The 25975-nt window shown below is 31.1% G+C and overlaps 1 protein-coding gene across 1 annotated transcript in view; it reads right to left on the reverse strand.

Annotated features, from left to right (window-relative positions):
- Positions 1-25975, reverse strand: part of LOC118189131 (ATP-dependent RNA helicase DDX54) — an 86103-nt gene that overhangs the window by 16208 nt on the left and 43920 nt on the right. Inside the window, exons 7-13 of the mRNA XM_035359674.2 lie at positions 23747-23881; positions 18722-18932; positions 15808-15942; positions 13637-13855; positions 6056-6117; positions 4653-4829; positions 302-423 (exon numbers count right to left, since the gene is read on the reverse strand). Coding sequence (XP_035215565.1) covers positions 302-423; positions 4653-4829; positions 6056-6117; positions 13637-13855; positions 15808-15942; positions 18722-18932; positions 23747-23881 — 1061 coding nt within the window. The remainder of the gene's footprint in view (positions 1-301; positions 424-4652; positions 4830-6055; positions 6118-13636; positions 13856-15807; positions 15943-18721; positions 18933-23746; positions 23882-25975) is intronic.

Consider the following 25975-nt stretch of genomic DNA (forward strand, 5'->3'; position numbering starts at 1 on the left):
TTTGATAAGACTTTAAAATGACAGACTTACATCACATCAGCTTCAGTTAAGCAATTTCATACGGGCCATTAATGCATGTACCAATGGGCCATTAATGCACATACCAAATTATTTCAACTTTTTTCTGAGTTAATTTATAGTCACAAAGTAAATAATTACAGCAAATACTTGAAAAAAGTAAAGAAATAGACATATTAAAAAAACTGCCCTATATAATAGCACTTTTCAGAATCTGACACAGATATAAATTTGATTTTAAATACATATGGCATTAGATAACTCATAAGTCATATAAGCTTACCCTTTTTCTTTGTAATGTTCTGATGATATATATGATAAATAATGTTCAGTATCTCTGTAATTACCAATCTTCTTTTTTGCATTTTTTACTTTATCTTTTCTATCAAGTTTCTGAGAAAGGCTCTGAAAAATTAACAGTTATATATTCAATTAACTTTAAGAAATAATTAATGCATTACTATGCATTATAAATAATTTTATAGCTCTTGAGGAAAATTAAAAAAATATATATATGAAATAATTTAAATGATGGTGGCTGAGATATTAACAACGACAATTTATTTTATTAAGAGCTTGATGCAATCACGGCAGATTGAATACTTTTTATTCTTGAAAAAACACTTTTAATGCACTATTAATAAACAGGCACTACAAGTGCTTGTTATTGAATGAATTTTACATTTTTAAATTAAAATATTGCAGCAAGAACAGTACCAATGGCAATCTAGCTGCACAGAGAAGATGAGAGCAAATGAGATGTGCTTCATATGAAAGTTCAGTTCAGAATGATTTATTTTTAGTTCATATTTGTCTCTGATAGCTAGCTAAGTTAACATTCAGTAATTGTTATCGAACTACCAAAGTCCAATTTGTTTGTATATGAAAACATGAAAAATACTTTGATTATTGTGATCAACATCAAATAAAAGGTAAATAAGTCACCAAACAAGGCTAAAACAGATTACAAAAATTACCAAGTGACAGAGAAATGTCAAAAAGTAAGGGATTAAATCACAAACATCTTTGTTTTGATTTTAGTCAACCATTTATAACTAGGCAAAAAACGTCAAACAGAAGTCCTTCTTTGGGAAGAAATTCAAAGACAACATCTATGCCAATTTATGGCTAATTTTTTTGCCTAATTTAAAGGTGAGTGATGCTGTTCAAGTGTTAAGTTTAGAGTTACAGCACTGGCCAAATAATTTCCAGAAATGTTATGAAATGTTCATAATGAACTTTTTTGCATTGCAGACATTATCAATAGTTCATAAAAAAAACACTTTTGTCTTTTCCCAATCAAAATGTTGCAAAATGAACTACTTATATGATTCTAGTTATATTTATATTAAATTATTTTCCATTATTATTTTAAAAGATATTTTTTCTCATCATTTTGGAAACAATAAAATATACATCAATTTACAAATGCTTATTTTTGGATATTAATTAAAGCACAATAAAGAAATAATGCTTTAAGGAAAAATACTACAATAATAAGTCATAATATATTAATTTTTTTTTCAAAAAGAGACTTAACATATATATAACAATACTGTAAAAAATTAAAGGAGTTTTTTGTTACTTTATGATCTACAGAAAATTTATTAATTTAGAGTCTACATGTAAAACTGTCATATACAATTGGAGTTTTAAAAGTATTTAAACATTTTATGTTCCAAATAAAATACTTTTTTTCGTCATCCACATATTATTGTGAGTTGTAATTTTTAAAAATTTTTAGAGGAGAGGCTTTACAGTCATTCATTTTAAACTTACCATTTTATTTTTATATAACTTAAAAATAATCACTTTGGGTTTACATGTTTTACTTATTTGGGTTAAGTAAAAAATAAAATTACCACCAAATGCTGCAATCCTCATTAAAATTAATAAATATACACACATATATGCCAGTAAGTTAACTTTTCCTTGATAGTTATTATTTATTATATTATCAGATAATTAGTAAACTGTGTAAAATTGCTAAAAGAGGTATTGAGTGCTCCGCCAAAATAAATCCACTAGGAGATCTGAATTTGATGATGAATGTATCCTAAAACGTGTTTTAAGTCAAAAGTTTGAAACTTGATGGCTAAATGTAAATATAAAAGTATTCATGTTAAAATATTTGTAATTAGGCAACATAGGTCAGTTAAGTTTTTATTAAATAGAGTAAGGGTTATCTGCCTAAAGGGAGAGAGAATGGAGGAATTTTGAATAAAAACTGACCTTTGAGCGGGTATTAAAAATAATGCAGGTAATATTCATTCAAATTATATTTATACACATTTCTTATGTAAAAATTTCGGGTATATGCTAAATCATTGTAAATTACTTTACTCGAAAAATATAGTGAATGCACAGAAATTAAAGATTTGCACATGCCGGAAAAGAAAAATATGAAATATGTATGGGTATTTATTCATATGCTTGCAAAAAGCATGCATCTGCCTTTAATAAAATACATAAATATTTATTAAATTATTTATATATGCATTTGAAATGAAGGATTTATTTATTCATAAACACCTGTGAAAGTTACTATGAAGAAATCTAAATTTATAATGATTATAAATATTATCTAAATATATAATAACATCAACACTGAATTGTAAACATAAATGGAGATCCTGTCGACAAATACGTTATAAAACCACTTAAGCAAGAATTGTTTGTACTGGAAAGCAATCTGTTAAAAGGCATTTTAAAGCAAATTCTATGAGATGCGTACTTAAGAAAGTAATAAAGAAGAGTTTTAGAATATGTATTGTTGAAATTAAGGGTAAACAAATCTGATAAGTATAATTAAAAGAATTATTCCCCTTACATTTTATAATAACCCAGTTACAAGTTTTAAATATTATTTAAATAAAACCTTTTTTGGTACTATTCGTTTTTGAGGGCCGTAAAAAATCACCAAACTATTGTTGATGCCAGTGCTGCCAAAAATAATTTGGGCAACCCTAATGCAAGAAAGGAAGTATAATAGTAAATAACTATCTAAGATTGATGTTTTAATTTAGATGAAAGGTTAATTTCATATAATACATTTTTATTATTATAATTTATATAAAAATTGCTAAACATAACTGAATGGATGCCTGCATCGCTATTTCGCTACCGAGTTATTGCTAAAGCATAATTTCATCTCGTTTGTTGTTCAAACATAATTTTATATAATAAATGATGCTTTTTCTTTGAAAAAATTCTCGGTAAAGTGCAGAATCGCCCTCTTATTTGTTTGCTACTTTTTATAAGGGTAAAAACAACTGGATTTTTGTCAATTTTCTTTTACTTTTTAAGAGAAAATATGTCGATGTGTACATAGATAAAGTCAAGGGTGTGCGCAGTGCCCTTTTTGTGAAATTCTGGGATTTGTTTTAAGTGAAAATAGGTCGATGTGTATATGGATACTGAGTATGTGGAATTCTTAAAAACGCGTCAAGCAGTGGGCGATTCTGCACTTTATCCAAAATTCTACTGCCGACTTTTCTTCATGGGCAATTCCCAAATTGTTAAATCCATAGGATATCAAAAAAGGATTTAAAAATTAAACTAGTATTTCAATGGCGTCTTAAGAAATATAGAACTATATCAACTTCCGCAATCTGAAATCAGCGCGAACGCTAGATTTGGCGCGCTGTTAAATGGGCTCGTTTGCTAGATTTGGCGATCTTTTTGCATATATTTTCGCTGCAATTTCTTTAAGGTCCTCAAAACGGAATAGTACCCCCTTTTTTTATTCCCTTTCAGAAACATTCAGAGAAAGTTAAGTACTATTTAACATATTTTGCTATTAAAATAAAAGGTGCTCTAGTTTGAAATGGACCAAATAGAGCATTAATCATAAATTGACTTAGATTTTTCGATTTAAAAGATGTCTCAGAAGCTAAAAAAATCGTCATATTTGAGAAAGTATTTTAGGAAGATCTATAAATAGAAAAGCAATAATGCATAATTTTAATATTAATAATACAATAAACTTTGATCCTAATTTTTGTCATCCTTAACAGAATAAAATCGAATTATGTTAAAAATTGTTTCTAATGTAATTAACTTGTGAAATATTTCATTCAAATTAAACTGTTCTGTGAAAAGTATAGCATTTAATTTCATTCAGAACACAATGTTGTTTAAAAATGTATACTTTACATATACTTACGACTCTGAAGTATTGTAGAAAAAGAAAATATTTACATCTATATGCACATTTATGATGTAATTACAAAATATTTACATCCGATCAAATCAAAACCCATTGAAGTTAATGCTAAATGACCCAATGTTTTGGTCACCACGAAGGGATAGCCAGTGCATGAAAGCAGTGTATGGAGGAAACTGGTTTAGGGCCACTCCATCTTACTTCCTACCTTCATGATGCCCAGAGTAATATACCATGTGAGTACGCAGGCATTAGAAGGATATCTGTATGAAACTCTGTTTTTTTGAAACATGGAATTCAACTCTTGGATCATAGTAATAACCCAAATGAATATATGATAATTAAGACAAAGGAAACTACAGCAACTTATTTTATAATTTATGGTGCATTGATTTTATTATTAATATTTTGTGAGGAAAAACCAAACTTTGGAAATGCAGCCATAAAAATGTCACAAGAGTTTACTTACCAATAAATAGTTTTCTTCTTCAGTTTCAAAGACTTGCTTCTTAGACTCCTCATTACTTTCTACAAGAGGTGCAGAAGAATATATTTTAGGTTTTAAAAGCACATCATGAGACTTCCTCTTCTGTCGCATGACTACATTAGCTTGTGTTTTTGCAAGTGGTCCAAGTTCAAATATTGTCTAAGGGAAATAAGGTAGAAACATTTAAGACACTTCCATACACTCCAATGCTGTTGATTTATGGCAAGCAGCAAAGGGAAAGGGGAAAAAAAGGGGGGGGGTAAAATTTCATTCACCAAGAACAATTAACACCGATTTCAAATTCTACATTTCAACTTTGTCAGTCTTATTGAAGATCAGTTAATCAAAACTCGATTCTCTTTCACTCTATAATATATATATAGCTTTAAACTTGTTTTTCAAAGTAAAAGCAAAGTATTTAGTAGTGTGGATTTCTCTGCACTGCAGCTTCATGCACATTAAAAGTCAGTCATGTTTAATACTTTTTTTTCCCACGTATGTACTTATGCATATAATTTTAATGAGGAATATTTATAAGGTATTTCTCCCAAATTCCTGGTGTAGTGGTCCGCATTCCAGAGGTCAGCAGTTCGATTCCCAGCAAAGGCGTTGCTCATTTTTCATCTCTCCCGCTTTAAAAAATTCTAATGTCTCTACAAGGAGTGCCCATACTAAAAGGGTGGTGGTTGATGATTCTCTACACATTAATCTGCTAAATACACAAGAAACTGCATATTCTCTCTTCTTGTAACTAACTTTTTCCACTTTACAGGCATACTGTTTCCAGCAGCAGTTCCCAGGGTCAGTACTTGGGTGGGTGACCACCCATGTGACTGGCCTCGTCGAATTGCCTTTCTTCAACTTGGAGAGGATACTCACAGCCCGGACAGCTCCACCCAGATGATTTCTACTTAGCAACTAGATATTTATTTTTCTAAATTTTCAACATACATGCTTTATGCACCTGTTCTTGCTTCGCCTGCTGGCATGGAGGACATCTGCTGTTACCTTAATTTTACCAAGCCTATGGCGTATAGCCATGATAGGCAGTAAAAGTCGGAGATTGACTAAAGGCTGACCTAGCCATGTCCCAAAAGAAAAAAAAGAAGAAAAATGATTCTCCACACCCAGGATTTGGTGATTGGGTCCCCTAAAAACCCCAGTTGTCCTTTAAAAGGGGGAGTATATAAGGTATTTCTCCCGCTTCCTCGCGTGCCTTCGTGGTGATCTGCACACTGGGCGTTTTTTCCAGAGGTCCGCGGTTTGATTCCCGGTGAAGGCGTTGCTAATTTTTTTTATCTCTCCTGCTTTAAAAAATCACACATTAATATTTAATAATATAACACAGATTATAAATATGATAGAGTATTGCTTTGAAATCTTACTGTATTAGGTCTGTAGTTCTTCATTTCTGCTATTATTTTATTTCGTTCTGCTTCGTTATCATCTACAAAGAAAAAAATAAATGATTACTATAACATTATTGCATTATATTCCAGTAAATGCAAGGCAGTCTTCCCAAATTAAATAAAAATATATTCAAGTAAAAGAGAAATGGATCTTAAGCATAGTATGCTTTATGTATATATTAATTTCACAATATATATATCATATAACACCATGCGTATATGTCAACTGCTGGACATATGCACATGGTGCTATATTAAATATATGAAACTGATCTGTGTTATAATTATTAAATAACTGTAAAAATGCTAAAGGGAAACTGCATAGAAATTTTGAAAAAACAAAAGTTCATCAAGAAGACATAGTGATATCAGAAATAATTAATCCTTCTTCTTCCTCTCTTATACTCTGAAACATGTCATACACCTTGCATCATTCATTTTAAGTAAATGTAGAAGTTACATTCTCACATGTAAATTCCTGTAGATATACAGTTCAGTACAACTTTAAAAAGATGCGAGAAGAGAATCAGGGACTCCTGTCTTTTGTTCTATTCTAGGGCTTTAACCCATAACAGCTCTCCCTCCATAATAATAATAAATTTGCCAAAATATGGGCCTCTTTACTTATGGGAGTGTCAGAATAAGGTCATAGTGCCTATACTTTAAGAGAGAACTAGTCCCAGTGATCAGAAACTCGCTAATTACGAAAAGATAAGAGATAATAATTAAATAATTGTGGAATGGCAAGAATATAGATAACACTGAAGCTTCTAACCATAATTAAAGAGAAATACTCTCAGATCAAATTCTTGGGGAGGGAATCAGAAATTTCAAGCCTTTAACCCTTTGTGGTGCACTATACTTTAACATCAGAATTTCAAAAAAAAAAAAAAAAAAAAAAAAAAGTTGTATGCAGTCTATTTAGTTCTAAAGAAGTATACAGGTAAAATTTTGTAAAAATTGCACTTACCGTTTTAATTCTGTGGGTGTTCCATGAGGTGGAACACTGCGCCGCCAGAGCTTTTAAAAGTGCGACTAAGTGAGCATTGCAGTGAAGCACGAAAATGAGTAGAAGCGTTTGTATAAGAATGAAAAAAACTCTGTATTATGGCTGTATACATGGTTTCCTGGATATACACAATATTCTTGAATATATACAGATAAATGAGATAAATATCTATATACACAAGTCCTATATACAAAAATATTTACAAATTTTCCTATTTCTTAGCTTCGTGAAATTGTTCAAAGCAAGTCACATGTTTTTGATGGAAGCACAAACCAACTACGCTTAAAATAATTAACTACGATTAATATTAACAATAAAGAAAAATAAGCCTATAATATCATACATGAAAAATATCTACACAATCATTGAAAATAAACGGGAATGAGACTAAAAAGCGACAGCAAAAAATTCGCGCAGGTCTAAGTAAAGATGAGTCAACCTACTAATAAAATTCCCGCCTAAAAACTACTCCCAAAAAATTCCAGATGCCAATATTAGGGCTTTCATAACACAAAACACACCTCACCCCTCAATACTGCTTTGTTTGAATTCATTTGGCCCCCAAAACAACGGATGTTTTCTCCTAAGCACAGAGGTTCTGATTCGTAACAGCATGAGATCGCTAAAGGCGCAGTGTTCCTGCTAATGGAACACCCGGGTTTATTCAATGATTCTGCGTATGGTTTTTGAATGAAAGATTAAAAAAATATAGAATAAATAATTTGGAGTACAGCCAGTAATATTATGCCTAAATTGTTTTTCAAATAAAATTTTTTATATCATTAAAAAAATAGAGAAAATTACTTGAAAAAAGGTGGATTTTAATAACACATAATAAATGAAAATTCTGTGTCTCCTTGTGATATGCTGCTATCTACTGTTTAAAAAGAAAAGTTCAAAGTATATTATAAAGGCATTTTTTTATTTATTTACGGTTGAATTTAAAGGTTTCAGAAGTGATTCAATTTGGGTGTTCCATGTAGTGGAACACTGAGCCACAAAGGGTTAAATCAAGTGTAATTCAAAGCTGACTTATGAGTTAGTGCTCCATAAGTTAAAGAACATAAATATATTTTCTGCAACTACAATAAACATTTCCAAAGATTTGAAGTAATGTAGAGGAACAGATCATATGTAATAAAAACAACATTAAAAAATATTAAATAAGATACAGACACCACAATTTACACTCACTTCCAAAAGTTAAGCATGAAGATGTAAAACGCAAAAAAATCAACAAATACTGCTTTGATTGACAGAAAAATCAGCAGGAAAGTAGCAGATATATTTATGCATAAAAACAAAATTAATAATTACATACAAAAATGAAAACAATATTAAATTTTTGTTAGTTATCCAATAATGACATACTGGAGACTTGACAGAATTATGTATAAAGTGAAAATGAATTGCATAAAATGAAAACAAAAAGGACATTAATAGGGTATGTGATCCCCCCTCATCTGTATACAAAGTTTACACCTTGTGGCCATGCTTTCAATTAGATGGTCAACTACCACAGAATTAAGCAATCGCCATTCTTCTCGTAGACCAGTTTCCAGCTCAATAACAGTGGCTGGAGGTGGGAAACGTAAAGATACAGCACGGCTGAGAGCATTCCAAAGATTTTCAATGGGATTAAGGTCGAGCGAATATGCTGGCCACGCCATAAGCGCAATCCTTTCACTCTCCGGGTAGTCATCGACGATGTCAGCTCTATGGGGACGTGAGTTATCGTCCATTAAAACAACAGTAGGGCCAACTGCTGCAGCGTACAATCTCACAATGGGTTCTAGGACTTCATCTTGATACCGGACAGCCATCAAAGAACCCCGTTTAAAGATGTGCAGGTCGTTGCGGTATCCTAATGAAATCCCTGCCCACAACATAATGCTTCCGCCTCGGAATGCGTTATGTTTGGTGATGTTTTGTTACTGATTGCATGTTCATAGTTCATGCCATATCCTTATACGCTTGTCATCTGGCTCCAGAGTAAATCTTGACTCATCAGTAAACATGACATTGCCCCAGTCAAACACATTCCAATTGACATGTTTCCAGTACCACTGTAATTGTGCCCCCCTTAATTGGACGGATAGAGAAACACAAACTCGAGGTACCTGGGCATAGAGTCCACTCATATGTAATCTTCGGTGTACAGTAGCTGCAGATATCGCCTTACCAATGGACACTGTAACCATAGATGTCACATGTGTAGAAGTCGCTCTGCATTTCCGCTTGGCTACAATAGCAATATAGCGATCTTCCGAGGGGGTTGTAACCCTTGGGCAACCGGCTACGGGCCTTCGGACAACTGTCCGTGTGGTTTGGAATTGTTTCCATAAACGTGAAATTACAGAATGATGACGCCGAATAAAAGAGCAACATCTGTGATTGACTGTCCTGCTTCAATGAGCCCCACAGCACGCCAGTGCTCAGAATCTTCCATTCGTCTTCAGGAAGTCATAGAAACATGTATGTCTTGAAAACAAATTGTATGAAAGTTTTAAACACCTTCTATCAGCACTTACAATCAACTTCTGTAACCCTTCATAAAGCTGGCTTTTTATAAGACTGCCTTTTTTGCATATTTCTTGACATGAAAGCGCAATTGGCTGTTACCTAACATATTTGCACACTTCCATCTACCTTTGCAGCGAATAGCATCCTCTTCAATTCTGACTGGCTTCCGGAAATTAGCATTTTTCTCTCCGTGCTTAACTTTTGGAAGTGAGTGTATGTTCAAACGCGAATTTCATGCTAAATAGAGCACTCTGAATCACATTCGAAAGACACAGTTCCGTCAACTAAATTATGACAAAAGGATACCTTTGTAAGGAGTTTCTGAGTAAAAGTGGTCGATATTCCTGTTATACTCTTAAAGGAGAAAGAGGGGGAAGGGCTATTTTTGTATAAAACCTTCTGGCTAAAAAAAAAAAAGGCCGCTTGTAGTCACATTACACAGGGAGAAAACTAGAAAAATCCCACGCAACCAGCCTGGTTGCTAATGCAAACAGAACAAATTACTAATATTCATCCGTATTACCTATTTTGTTACTAGAGGACCTTTCTAAGATGAAGCATCAAAAAATAATTATTTATCTTTAGAGGAACATTAAATATTTTTGAATGGCATATAACAAATATGGCAACTGCCTCTGTAACAAGCATTCTTGAGAACATAATAAATAAGTTAATAAAAGCCAAAGATTCCATTCAATCCTTAAAAGCCTACACTTGTTTCAGCATTTGTTTCATGAATGTGAAGTGGCATAGCTAGAAGACATAAAACAGGATATAGAAAGATATATAGAAGACATAAAACAGAATCTTGATAACATAATAAATAAGTTAATGAAAGCCCAATTCTGAAATCTTTACCTTACAATCTAATACCTTAATGGTAAACTTGGAGCCAATAAATAAAATTAACTCTTTACTATTAAACCAAATTAAAATTCCACCCACTTCTGGAAACATTTCATTTAATCTTAAAAGCCTACACTTGTTTCATGAATGTAAAGTGGCATAGCTAGAAGACATAAAACAATGTCAAAGGTAGAAAACACAAAATAAAATATCAAGACATTAAAAAAAAGAACACTGCTGTTTGGAGGTAGGGGAATAACTAATGTATATATAAAACCACAATCTATGTTATTCCAAAATTTTATTATCACAACGTATTTCCTATTTTTGATCCAGACAATATGATACACAACAAACAGAGAACTTTCAAAATCAATACATTAGAAATCTACTATAACAATTGTAGGAAAAAATTATTAATAAGTGGAATTATTTATTAAACATTTTTGTTACAGGGTTGCCACTTGCAGGAGAATGAAATTCCCTGACTTTTCCAGGTTTTCCAGGTGTGTTTTAAGAAAATCCCAGCCTATCTGCATAATGCATGTTGGCTGTGCCGAGAGGTAAATTAATTATGGTACCATTTGAAAACACAAAAATTGGCCAATTACATTTGACTTATATATAATATATATATAATCCCAAAAGCATTACTATCATAACTATAATAGGAGTTGTTTTTTTTTCCACTGAAGATTGAGATTAGAATCTGCCCAATCTGGATTTAAAAATGTCTTTTTTTGCAGACATTTTGCAGCTAAACAAAAGATAGAAATATATTTAATGATATTTTAAAGCAAATTCAGGTACTTTGTATTTATTTAGCACCATACATAAAAAATATGTGCATTAAATTCGTAATAGTATGTCATCATACTGCTAGAATTAGTTTCAGGATCATGCTACAGAAAACTGCCTGAAATTTAGAAGTATTATTAACTAATAACAAATAAATTTAGAGGGAGGAAGCCACATTAAATGGTACTAACGACATTAATACAAAATTAATTACTTGAATTACATTAATTAACAATATTTTGGTGAATATAGTTAAATGGTTAACCTAGATGACTGATTACTTTTTTTTAATTTTACTGAAAAATGACAAATAAGGTATTTATTAAAAAAAAAGTTTAAAAGATTTTGTGGTAAAATCCTAGTATATTCTATGGCCTTGACACGATTTTGAAAATTGTCGTCAACACCAAAATGACCTGTTTAGTGCTCCTCAAAATGTTGCCAAATCCCATGTGTACCGTATACTAGGATTAAACCGATTTTGTTTTATATGAGAATGGGAGGGTATTTCCTTTAATTTAGCATGCACTGCACATGTCAGTCTCTCGATTCTCAAAGTTACCAGAAACCAAAGCTGCCGGAAACTTGCTTTGCCTTTATAAAAGACAATTTGATTAAAGCTGCAAAAATCGTCTCTATGCCAGCTGCTAGAACGACGCCCATGTGATACATAATTCCCCAAGAAAGTGATTGTTTCCAACATTGGACCAAAACTCGTTCTTTTTTTTTTTGAAGAGGGGTCAGCATATGAAATTCCTTGACTTTTTTTGTCAATTTTAGAATTTCCTGACTCCAGTTTTCCAGGTAGCGTGGCAACCCTGTTGTTAACACAATGCACAAATTATTTTCATATCATGAGAAATAAATGAAAGATCTCATGTTCACACCTTATCAATAGACTACTTTTAATCTTCACTTATATTATGGAAAATTTACAAAAGAAAAAAAAAACTAACATCCCTCTGAGCTGTTAGTAATGGTTTAGTTCACAGCAGTGATCACCAAACCATCAACAGAGAACTATTAATAGCTCAAAGGAACAATATTTTTGGTAGATTGCATCAACATTCCGGTTGGCTAACCTTAATTCCTCCACTGAGCTGACGCTGACGGCAACTGCCATTGTTAGCTTCATCTCATAGTCGATTATATATGCGTGAGGTTGTGCACGTTATGTTTTTCATGTGTACATTTGACATTTGCTAACTTAGATAGTTTGATTTATGCATTGGTACCAAGCTAGGTATATTCTGTATGGTGTGTTCAAGCAAAAAGCAAAATACTTTCATTCGAAATGGAAAACTGATTACTTCTTTACCCATATAAAGGAAAATTTTACTGTGCTATGCAAGTGTATTAGTTCGTAGGAAAGTAGTGAATTCAAGTGCTTCCAAGATTTCAAAAGGATTCCAATCGTTTGTCAAATTGCTTTTTATAAAGATTAATGCTGAAAAATTCTCTACTTGTGTTATGGAGATAATGAGGTCAAGAAGACAATGAGGCAGCATAGTTGAAAATGACTGTGCTAAATCATTTTTTCCAAGCTCTTGTCCTTCAAGTATTTGGCCTATTGTTCCTAAAGAAAAATACCCAATTTTGGTCCAAGTTTGTCTTAAATTGAAGACGATATTCAGCTCTACATATATGTGCGAGATTTCTTTTTCCAGCATGAAATTTATTAAAAATAAGTACAGAAATACAGTCACTGATGAACACTTGGACAACTGTTACTGGAATAACAGCCACTACCTACTCTCTCAACACTAAAAAAAAAAAAAAAAAAAAAAAAAAAAAAGTTGCATCCTTATCATTGAAGTCTGATAAAAAAAACTGTCATTACTCTTGTTATTTATTACTGACTACACATCAATTTCTTTCTTATGTACATTTCATTTTCAGGTTCTTTTTGTTACAGTTTAATTAAAATTAATTTCATATCTGCTAAAAATGTAAGTTTACAAGTAAAGCCAATAAATAAGTCTAAGACTTTTTTTTTAAAAAACTGGTAGTTCTTTTGGTTAGTAGCTCACAGTAGGATTTAGAAACAGTACAGTAGCTCCAAAGCTTCATAAGCTTGGCAACCACCACTGGTCCAAAATATCTAACACCTTGGGTAATCATTTTATGAAAGTTTCATTTTATTTGCAGTTTTTTTTTTTTTTTAAATAGAATTCTAAAATATATTTTGTGTAATTAAAGATTCTGTAACAACTTTATCACACACAAGATGAAATGCTGACGCAATGCTACACATAACTGTATAACAGATTCATTCGAGTTGATGTGCACGTAAATTACAACATCTAAACAATAAAAAACATTTTATTAATTTATACTATTCAATTGAAAAATTTCTAAACTCAAATACACACTAAAATTACCTTTGAATATAGGATGAATTTCTGCTGATGCAAATGGAAATTCTTTCATGCGTTTGACAGATTCAGAGGAAGGAGCTGGTCTAGATTTCAGGTATTGCTGATAAGCATTTTTTGTGACTTTTAGCATATTTGTGAGCTCAACGGATGCTCTATGCCATATTTGTAAAACATCTGCTTCATCATCAATTATATTTTGAGGTACAGCACCACAAATTCCATCTAAAAAGATAAAATTAATTAATTATGAAATCCACTTAGAATAAAATAATGAAATAAAAAATGTTTATATAATAATTTTATTAGAGCAAAACATCAGAAGCATGATAACACAAAAATGAGAATGAAATATTACAACAGCAAATTCTGATTTATGCAGAATTATTTTTATTTGGAGTTTCTTTTTCTTTTCCAGATATCATATACTTTGGTTCACATCAAAAGCCACAATTTCCAATGAATTTTCAATTAACAAACGATAAAAGCTATACACAAGTTCCTCTCTAACAATAAAGCAATGTGTCATCCACCATTATTGAGATGAAAATTAAAAAGTTTAATATTTTCCACTAAATTCAAATGTAATAGCAAAATCTTGAAAATACATTAAAAACTAATACGGGTCCTTACAAAGCAGTATAAAATCACATATATTTTACATACAATACACAAGTCTTAATGAGATTAGGATACAGTAATTTAGAAACTTACTGCAGGAAGAATAAAATTGTTTACACAACATTTCTCTTACATGCACGCAATGCACAAACAGATTAAGGAAAAAACTTAAGATCATGTTTCATATGACATGTGCCTTGAATGCTGTTACATAAACTTTCCTATTTTAACCTTCCAGCACATGCATATGTGCAAAATTTATGACAAATTCAGTTTTTAATGCACAATTTTCACATATCGAAGCTGAGACATCTGAAGTTCATTTCTATTCCTCCTTTCTACCCTTCCCCACATCATGAAATGTGCCAACAGGAAGTCATTTGACTTTTTTTTTTTAACTGGGCTTTTGTGCTACGTGGCAGCTTTTTCATAAAAGTTAAAAATTCGGAAAATATTTTTTAATTTTGTGTTATTAATTACAGTGTATTATTTTAATTTGAATACATTTGGCTCTGTAAATTTTATATCGGTTTTCACGGCAAAAAAATATGTGCAACCAGCTGATTTTGCTTGGATTCTTCAAGAATTATCCGATGAAGAAAAGGAAACCTTTGGATGGGAGAACAATAGCAATTTCCATTCCTTATTTTCTTTTATTTCTATTTTTTAAAAATAAATAAAAACATTAAAGTTAGTTTAAAGTGCGTTTTTGTAACCAGTAAGAAGTAAATTTCCTTGCAGAAGTAAGCAACGCTAAATTTACTTTTTTTCTTACCAAGGTTTTTTCCTTTTTTATTGTCTATACTTGTCTTTGATGAATATTAAAATTAGCTTCGATTTTAAAATATAAATATTAAATAATAAATTTAAAATTTTCTATAATAAAATTCATCACTGCATTTCCATCTCACTAACATAAGAACTTAAAAATAATTTACTTATATTTGAATGTGATATCATTTGTATTTTGCAATAAGATTAATATTTTATTTCTTAACAAATTTATTATCAATATTCATTCATTTCTGTCATTTTTTGCATCAAAAACTGTAAAATAACGGATGTCGTAAAAAATACGACGTGCGTGTGCTCATGTAAAATTTCCAAGGTTAAACCATTGATCCTTTTAATATACTGTAAATTTAAATCTTCATACAGTTTCAATAAATAAATTTAAGAATTTTAATACTTCAAGATATCACAATAAGATAACTTTATAAATATTATTTGATTATTTAACATTAAGAACTGTTTTGATCAAATATGCTCTTTAGCAATTGTCATTAAACAGCTGTTATTTACTCATAATTATGTCTCCATCAATCTGACACAGTATGAATTAGAAGTTTAATAAATACAATAAGTTTCTTTAGCATTTGTCATTAAACAGCTGTTATTTACTCATAATCATGTCTCCATCAATCTGACACAGTCAGAGTATGACTTAGAAGTTTAATAAATACAATAAGTTTCTTTCCATATATAAAGAAGTCATTTTTTTTAACAAATATAATTTAATAAAACAGGATCATTAAAACAACATATTTTACTGTCACCTTCATCTTCCATATTCAGCTTGGCATATTTGATTGGTTTCCCCAGAAACAAATGTAAGTCAAGAAGGTAAGGCATTTCATCAGACGATATAAGAGAAAATGCTTTACCACTTCTACCAGCTCTTGCTACCCTGCCTAAAAACATATTTTACTAATAAAGTACACATAAAAACAATTACACAATATTCATGTTACGAACAATTTTCAATATTAAGAAGCACTAATTATAACTTATTTGATACATGAAGATAAATTGCTGAAAAATTATTAGCAAACCAAATGTTCACTAACATGAAAATACAACAATTTTTAAATGTTTTGATATTTACGACACTGAAATTAATAATCTGAATTTCAAAATTAAGGGACTTAAAAGTGCAAATTCAAAATGTATTATATATCAGCTATGATATGAGAAAAAAAGTCTTAATAACAAACTTTCAGAAATTATCAATTCACTTGATTTATGAAATTTTATTATGCATGACATTATTAGCATGCAGTCATGCTTTGAGTTAAATACAACAAAATCTTTGTATTATGTAAAATTTACTTGTAATCCACAATTGAAATTTAATATCCATGCTTTTTAATACTGTTCAGCAAAAAGTAAATGTGGATATAAATTTATAAATATTAAATATTATTGATATCTAATTAAGTATTAAACAGCTGATATTAGACAATCTTGTAAAACTAGCTTGTACAAAGAAGTAAAAATACAGACTGTATGGAATAAAGCAATTAGAGCATTGTAAAAGCACAATGAAGCATACATAATGATGCATCTAAGTAACTAAACAGAATTTTACTATATACTCTTCTCCCAAAAAACTGCACTTAATTTGTTCTTTTTGAACCAAGATCTATCTTTTCTTTAAATAGAAATTATAATATTCACTATATTTACTGAACCTCTAATACTATGTCTGCATATTTTTTATGAGCCTTACAATTCCTTATATCTCCAGTTATTTATTTACATTTATTTACTTCTCACTCAGCCATGATTAATCTTACTAACAATTTGAAGTTTCATTAAAACATTTTAATTCTTAGCTGCATTTGAGAAACAATAAATAGAAGAATAATCCATTACAATGTAGAAAGAAATTTCTTTAAGGCTGATACAGCAATAAATTATCCGAAGTCATTTAGAATGAGAAAAATAATAATAACTTAACAAGTCAATGAACTATTTCTCATCTCATATCTGAATTTGTACAATAAGAAGGTTAGCCAAATTAAACTTTCCTAACTCAGAGGCCTGTGCAGAATGTTGTATGGGTCATAATGTGATGAAATTTTAAAAACAGACACTTCAGATCATGTGCTCGAGATTTATTACACAAAAAATTAGTACAAGAAGTTGCCGATAGGGGGCGCTGTAACACTAGTAATGTGCATATTGCAGCAACGTGATTTGCAGAAATAAAGCTTTTGCACAACGTATCCAAAAGACGGGCCCTACAAAAACGGAAGACAGGTCTTGCACAGGCAGTTGTTTCCAGCTCACTGATGCACAATGGCGACTTTGAAAGACAAAGCTCTGTTAGTGAAACTTTTCCACCAGAGTGACGAGAACTCCTGTGCTGCGATAAGAGCATTCTGTCGGCCGAAGATCTTACGCCGAGGACCAATGACAACATGCGCTCTACGAGACATGATGAAGAAATTCGAAAGAATGGGACAGCTGAAAATTTTACCAGGTAGAGAACGACAAGTTTTGGAATCTGCACACGTAGAAGATGTTGCTTTGGTGGTCGTGGACTCCACTAGCCAATCGCCACATGGTGTTGTCAGTGTGCCAACTGTTTCTCGTGCTGTTCATATGCATCGAATCCTCAGTTATTTTCCTTACAAAATGCATAGTTGTCATCAGCTGTCCGACGGGGATCCTGTAATTCAGGAAACATTTGCGTTGCAGTTCCTTCCCAGAATGGAAGTTGATGCTGCTTGGCCGTGGAACATCCTTTGGACGGATGAGGCCCATTTTCACCTGAATGGTCAAGTGAATATGCACAACTGCCGCATTTGGGCAAGTGAAAACCCGCGCGCAATCCATCAAGTGCCCTTGAACCCTCCAAAGGTGCGGTTTCACTGCAACATTCGTCATTGGGCCTTATTTTTTTGAAGAGGTGACTCCAACAGGGTTCAAAATCTGCTCTGTCACAGGAAAATGGTATCAGGACATGTTGACAACGTTTGTGATCCCTGAACTGCAACAACGTGGCCGCCTCCAGGACACGATATTTATGCAGGATGGTGCACCTCCCCATATTCTTCATGGCATTCAACAAGTGTTACGGGCAACTTTTACCGATGCACGTGTGATCAGCCGCTGTTTCCCTACAGCATGGACTCCGCGCTCGCCTGATCTCACGCCATGCAACGTTTGGTTATGGGGATTCTTAAAGGATCGGGTCTACTGAGAACACCCAGCAACCTTGGTACATCTGAAAGACGCAATTATTCGACATGTTCGTGGAATTAATGTGGACTTACTGTGTTCCGCTGTGGAACACACTGCTTTGCGAATGGAAAGAGTTGTGGAGAACCACGGCACACATATAGAACATCTGTAGAATGTCTTGTTTATCTGCAGCGCCACCTATCAACAACTTCTTGTACTAATTTTTTTTTTTTTTTTTTTGTTTAATAAATCTCGAGCGCATGATCTGAAGTGTCTGTTTTTAAAATTTCATCACATTATGACCCATGCAACCCTCTGCACAGGCCTCTGAGTTGGGGAAGTTTAATTTGGATAACCCTGTACAATGAATATTGAAAAATCTGGAAAATAATTTAGAGAAATGGAGATGGGGGGAGGGAGAGAGAAAGAGAGAGAGAAAGCGAACGAACACACGCACACGGGGGGGGGGGGGGAAAAAAAAAAAAAAAAAAAAAAACTTACCAACTCTATGAACATACAGTTTTGGTTTAGATGGGAAATTGAAATTTATGACATTATCCAAAAGTGGTATGTCAATTCCTCGGGCAGCAATGTCTGTCACTAACAAAACACCAACTTTCTTTGCTCGAAATTTTGCAATATGTATATTGCGTGCCATTTGATCCAAACTACTATAAATATAACTGCATGGGATAGATGCTTTCTCCAGCACCTATTAATTAAACAAAGAAAAAAAATTATTTACTAGTAAAATAACCCCATACCAGTGCTTTTAATAATCCACAGTTCACAGTGGTTTAAAATTTTTGTCTTATAAGTTATCAAAGATAGGTAAAGAAAGAATGAGCTATAATATGCAGGCCCAACTCCAAACTAGGTGACACAGGCAGCAGCTTAGCACACTTGTCAAGCTGTTTCTTAAGAGTAATTAGCTCTTGGTGAAGCAACATGGGTTAATAAATAAGAAATACTGCATCATTACACACAGTGGATGTGGAGAAGATTTTTTGAATATGTTTATGAGAAAAAATAGAATAATTGCTACTTTCTAAAGATGTGGTAAAGTTCTGGACTCATAATAGGGAAGTGGATTACTTGGTTAAAGCTTGAAATCTGGCAAAAACATTTGATGTTGATAAACTATTCACAGTTATAAAAAAAACTGATTAATTTAATTATGATTATACTGATGAGGTCCAAATTCAAAAAAGCAGTTTAAAAAACATTTCTTTGACTTACTTAGAGATCAATCATTTCAGAGTGAGCAAGTTATTAATTAATTAAAGAAAGATATACAGTATAAAGTCTGAAATCCAGACATCCAACATCTAAACTTATGGACAGCCAGCATTAATTCTTTTCTTTCAATATTTAGGAATGGAGAATACAACGTTCCAGAAAAAACAGGTGTGTCATAAAAGCGATTTTCCTTCTGATTAAGATTCTTGTATGACACTTTTAAACAATTGCCAGGGAATTACATCGTTGTGGCCAATGACAATACACTGATTGATGTTAGCCAAGACCACACTTTCGGCTCTTGAATGATTGTGAGGTGGAGGAGAGGGATAATATTTTTCTAACTGGCCTTAACAATAAGTGAAGTCCCAAGACTTATTTATTTGAAGTGGACTGTTGCTAATATTGATTTTCTTTTGTCAACATAACAGGCAGATAGTTAGATTTGAAAGAAATTAAATTTAGTTAACAAAGCAAACTGCAAGCTTTTTTAACTAATTTTATCCAGCTTATTATTTTTTGCAGGCTGTTATTATTACAGTTCTCTTATCAAAATTAAGGTAAAAACTTTCTAATTTTGGAGCTATAGCAGAATCTGCAAAGCAAAAGCATATTTATCACTTGCCTTTTGCAGCAGCCTTAGTGAGGGGGGAGGGGGGAAAAGAAAAGGCATCGGTGCAGTTCGGGTTTAATTACTTTCCCAAAATTAGACAAAATTAAATATTAGGCAAATTCGAAATTAGGCATAGATATCAATCACTGTTGTACGTAAAATTTTCCAATTAATGGGATTTTTTAAAAAATGTAGAGAAGAGACAATAAATGATAATGATATAACAGAAGTTTTCAATTGGAATGACAATGTTCCAATCAGTTACAACTAATGGACAGTGAAATCTGTAGTATGATTCTAAATCTAGAAAAGTATAGCTACCAATAGCTATTTTTGAGAATGAAATGTTTTGATTGGTAGTTTAGTTGGAATTCTTCAAATGGCAATTACAAGGCTTGAGCAATGGAACTTTGCAATCGAACAAGATATTACATGCTAGCACAAAAACAAAACAGCTTTAAAATAAAAATTAAAAACTTACACTGAAAGAAATGCTTAATAAAACAAATAAATATTGAGCTTTTTTTTTATAAATTTTGATTCCTTTAAAGTCATAAATGCTTTATTACTTCATAAACAACTATTTCATATTTTTAACTTTTATAATTTCTACTTGCTATCTTATTAGACTTAAACTAGATTGTTAGCTGCATAACCTTAACATCTCTAAATTTTCAAAATCCAGAATCAGGACTTGACTGACGAGTCTGGATTCTGGACTTTGTATTGTATTATGGTTTGAAATATCAAAGTCTTCAAGTTGTACACGATACCAATTACTTTTATTGCTTTTAGTGACGAAAATGCTTAAAGTGGGACATAATAAGCAAATGAAGTTTCCTACATACCATTTTTTAGTGGCACATCTGATTATGAGCACAAATATGCAAACAAAGCTCTATGACTACACAGTACAGATACAGTACCTTTCATTGCTCCACTATACTTTAAGGTGCTTATTTCTTTAGTCTGAGAAAATTAGTATTTTGAATTAGTATTATTATTTTTGAAATTTTTTATTATTTTGAATAAATTTTTTTCGTTTGAAGGAATTTTCTTTGGACTTAAAATGACTTCTCAGTTTTTGTAACATTCTATTTCTTGATCATTAATCTCTCGAAAAAATTCTCATTAAATTAATTTTTCTTCCTGGTCATTATTCTCTTGAAAGAATTTCCTAATTTTAAGCTTTTTGCATGTTGAAATATTTCACAATTTAGTCTAATTGCCTACTATTCTGAAAAACTTTTTTTCTGTTTCATTTTGTTAAATCTTGTCTCTACAAATTTAATTATTTTTAATTTGTATCAATTTCTTAATAGCTTTGAAAATTATTAATTTAGCTTGTTATTTCTAATTTAATTGTTTTCTGGTTTCTAATTTCAAAAATTCTTATAGCATACTGTTTAAATTATATGTTAATACAGTATTTTTTAAATATATGTTAATAACAAACAAATTATAACGTATAGTATAAATAATATGTTAATACAGTATTTTCTTGTTTTGGATCATGTCAGAGCAGATTTTATCTTGATGATTCATTAAAAGGGGAGGAGATTATTACATTCTTTATTTGTATTATAAAATTTTTTTATTTGCCATTTGCTTTTGATTTATAATCATCCAGATATGATTCAGAAACATGACCTGTTTAAAATCTTTTAGCTGCTCCTTGAAAAAGACCAAAGAATTTTCAACTATTTATTTTATTGAACTGCTTCATTTTTGTTTCCAGTTCTAACCTATGATCTTCAACCTCATCATGGTGCAGGTTTTATATATATACAGAGGGGGGGGGGGGAAATAACAAAACACATAAAAAATAAAAAATACTATCTAAATGAAAGAAATAATTGTGCTTTCTCAACTTTTTCTTTTGCACTTTTGTTTTACTTTTGAAGTTTATAATTTTTGTATATAATATCATTTAATTACATTACACACACACATACATATTATACATTAGAAGTGTTTGTTAGTTAAAACTATACATTTTATCCATCTCATAGTTAAAGTTAACACACCAAATAATAGTACACTATAACATTAACAGATTCTCAAATTATTGCGCAAAAAGTTTAGTTAAAACCATTAGGTTCAATGCAGTTAATTTCTTTATTACACTGTGATCATTTGTATCCTATACACAAAGTTTGCAAGACAGAAAGTGCAATAACATTCACTACATCACTTCAAGATACTTTGAACTAAGAATTATTTTAAGACTACACAAAAATTCTGTAAAACAGCAAGCAGAGCATGAAATTAATAAGTAACTTATTTTATTAACTTTTAAAACAATGTACAGTCAAACGTCGTTGACTTGGTGATTCCGGATTATCGATTTTCCCGGATTATAGATCATCTAAATCTGGTAAGATGGCATGCAGAAATTACAAAATTAAAAATATGAAACCGTAATTTATGAAATAAAGAACAATTATGATTTAAGGGTATCAAAATTTACAAAAAGAAAAAACTTAATATTTATTTGTTTACTTTATTAAACATTTCTTTCAATGTAAGTTGTTTCAGTTGCTTCGTTTCATGTGATAATACTTTCTCTTTAATTCTATTAAACAGACATAATTTCTTGTTTAGTTACGAAGTTCTGCTGTTCAAGTCCTATAATTGCTGTGTCGGGAATACCGACTAATTTGTCAATTGAAATGTTTTCGTTTTCAATAACCTCTATTACTTTCTTTGCTATCAGAAGCGAATTATAATGACGAGGAACTTGATTTAAATCATATCAAAGACGGAGTACATCGAGATGAAATACTACATTTAGTAAGGAATTATAAGCCAAATAAAATAAAAACATCTGCCCTGAAAATAAGGATAGTGCTGACAGATCAACTTCCAATTCATAGCGCGTGGCGGCGTTTCTCCCCCCCTGCCGCAGAGCAGCGTGAAATTGATAAACAGATTTCGATTTCAAAACATACTTTCACTTTGTAGATCCTTTACATATTAGTAAATATATATCGGAAATTATATTTGACATAATCGAAAGTTCAAGCTTACTTTTATAAAATTGCTCTAACAGTCTGCAAAAAATAATAAGCCGAATTCAATTCGAAGATTAAGGAACAACGCAATTTGCAACATTAACAGCTTAGCTTATACCGTCCGTTATACATTAAATGCGCATGCGTAAACGTATTATGTGCTTGCGCACACGCATATTCGCAGCCGTAAAGGTCTTACGCGCATGCGTCAAGAAAGTTTGTAGCTTTGAGGTCCGGATTATACATCATTCCGGATTATGGGTGTCCGAATTAACGACTTTTGACTATATATTTTTCAACTATGTGGAAGTATATAAATGAAAGAATTAAGACCGACATTAAAGCTGTAAAATATTTTCTATCATTAATTACCACCAAACTCTAATATTTGTAGTTCAAAACTGTTAAACTTGCATCAAAAAGAAATTCCTTCATAGAGTGATATTTTTTTTTGAAATAATTAATTCTTTTGCAATCCTCTATTTTGAGAAAACTTTCATATAATATTTATTTTCAAACTAAAATCAGCAATTAGGTTATAAAGCTAGAAAAGAAATAAAAAAAAGATACCATGTAAAGCAAATAATTATATTATTTTTAGACATATGTATTTCTGATAAACATTCAATAAAAAATTCTGAACAGAAAAATACATCTTACATCTTTCAGATACTCCACATGATGTTTTGTAGCAACAAATACTACAGTTAATTCTTTGGTCAAATTGACAACATTCTTCAAAAGATACAGTAAAACAGCAGTTTTGTCATCAGTACGACAAAGAAAGAATGAACTCTGTAAAAAGTTGTAAGTACATTTAGCAGCTGTAAAATAATCAAAATCACGCATTCTTCATAAAATAAGTAATACACCTCTAGACAATTACACATATTCAAAAGTGAAAAAAATTAATAATGAACTTTTATTTTTAAACATAATACACTGATAAAACTTTCTATTAATGCAATTAAGCTTTCAAAATTTTTATACAAACATAGAACTTTTTTTTTTTTTTTTTTTTTTTTTTTAAAATTTAAACTCCAGGATTCAGTACTTACTTATAATTATTATTTATTTTTTTTAAAGGCTTGCAACACATACACAAATGTTTCATGCTTCAAAATAGAATGGGTACAAAGTGTTTCAAGCTGCTATAATTACAAGTACTTCAATTACAGAATAAAAATTTCTGAGAAAAATACTATTTGGTTTCATTCTTAAATTTATTTGAAGGGGCAAAATATGTATGTATATATATTATAAATTTACAGCTGCTGGTTGTTAAGCTTAATATATCAATCTTCAATACACAAATAACTATTATATTATGTTTTATCATCATAATAATAAGAATTTACAATTTGATAGAGATGCTGTTTATTATGGCAAAAACATAAAAAGGCAGTCTAAATAAGAGAAGGACTTTCTAAAGGAACCTTGTGAACCTTGCAATGCATAAAAAAACCTTTTCTAACATAATTTCGCATTAAAAAAATTTCACCCAATAAGCATGTTTAGTTGCCAGGATAGAATCCAAGATAAACGATCACTGTTTCCTGGCTTTGCCCTTCAACTACTTCCTAACATAAATTAACACAGAAAAATCAAGAATATTACTGTTTCTACTGAACACAAATGTGAAATGACACATAGAGTTGAAATTTTATAATCTCTGTTTAATTCAAGATCAGATCTCACTTTTGAAACTGTTCGAGTTCAATGGTGTACATATACTACATGGCAAAAAACGAAGACTGTCTAGATGGATCCGACAACCTGATATAAAAGCCTTTAGCTTGCACAGTTTTATTAAAATTATTTAATCATGAAGTGGAAAGTTCTATATTTATTCATTACTCTTATTTTTTTTTATAAATATATACATAATTTTCTTCCTCAAAACATTCATAAAATGAGCTTCCCTAAATTTTACATTGGATTCATCCAAGCAGCTATTGTTTTTATCTAGCTAATTGATTTGCTTGTGCATTTAGGGTGCATGTGCTCCAAGTGATGAAGCAATAATAGTGAAGAGTTTCAAGAAAACTGAGATATTTTTTTTTTATGGTTCTGAAGATCATTGCACATTGAAACAAGGACTGAATGGCAACAACTTGCAAGCTGCAGCAGATGACACAGACAGCAATTCCAACATCATTGAATGATTTGAGGGCTATACAGTTATACAGGCAGGCAAGGTAAAAATGAAGATATTTTATTAGACATTTTAATGTTAATATTACTATGTATTCTTATGAAGTGTAGGTTCCTTTTAAACAAATAATATAGTGAAAGTTACTAGATATTTATACATGAATACTTTTATTTTGTTTTACTCTTATTTTAATTCAGTTCTTTGAAAATAGCATTATTTGCATAAATTTCCCCACTCGATTTTTCATAGAATAAAACCAGTAGTAAAAAAAGGGGGGGGGCAAGGGGAATATGTGAGTAAGTATGGTATATGCTACACAAAAATTACCTTGATCATTTTTATTTATCTATCATAGCCCAAAGAAATGTGAAGATTAGAAATAGATCATTTAATAATCTGCACATTTGTCTTTTAGTAATATTCACATATACAAGAATTGTTATATTTATTATTTTGAACAGAATGCAAGTTGGTCATTTTTATAAGCCCTTACCTTTTGAATATTACATTTTTAGATTACTCTCTCATGTTTACAAAATATTACAAAAAATTTAGTTTATCTTTTACTATCAAAAGCAAGGGTATTTGCCTTCTGTAGCAAGCCTTGGTGAGGAACAAATGGTTACCAATCTGCACATGCACAAGGAACAAACCGTTAGCAATCTGACTGGTTTTTTGTAATTGCACTGTATAATATAATGGTTTTTCATTGTAAAATACTTGTTATGCTTACT

The sequence above is a fragment of the Stegodyphus dumicola genome, chromosome 8 (assembly GCF_044657685.1).
Source record: "Stegodyphus dumicola isolate Sdum_Otavi_A_Nest chromosome 8, ASM4465768v1".
Classification (NCBI taxonomy): Eukaryota; Metazoa; Arthropoda; class Arachnida; order Araneae; family Eresidae; genus Stegodyphus; species Stegodyphus dumicola.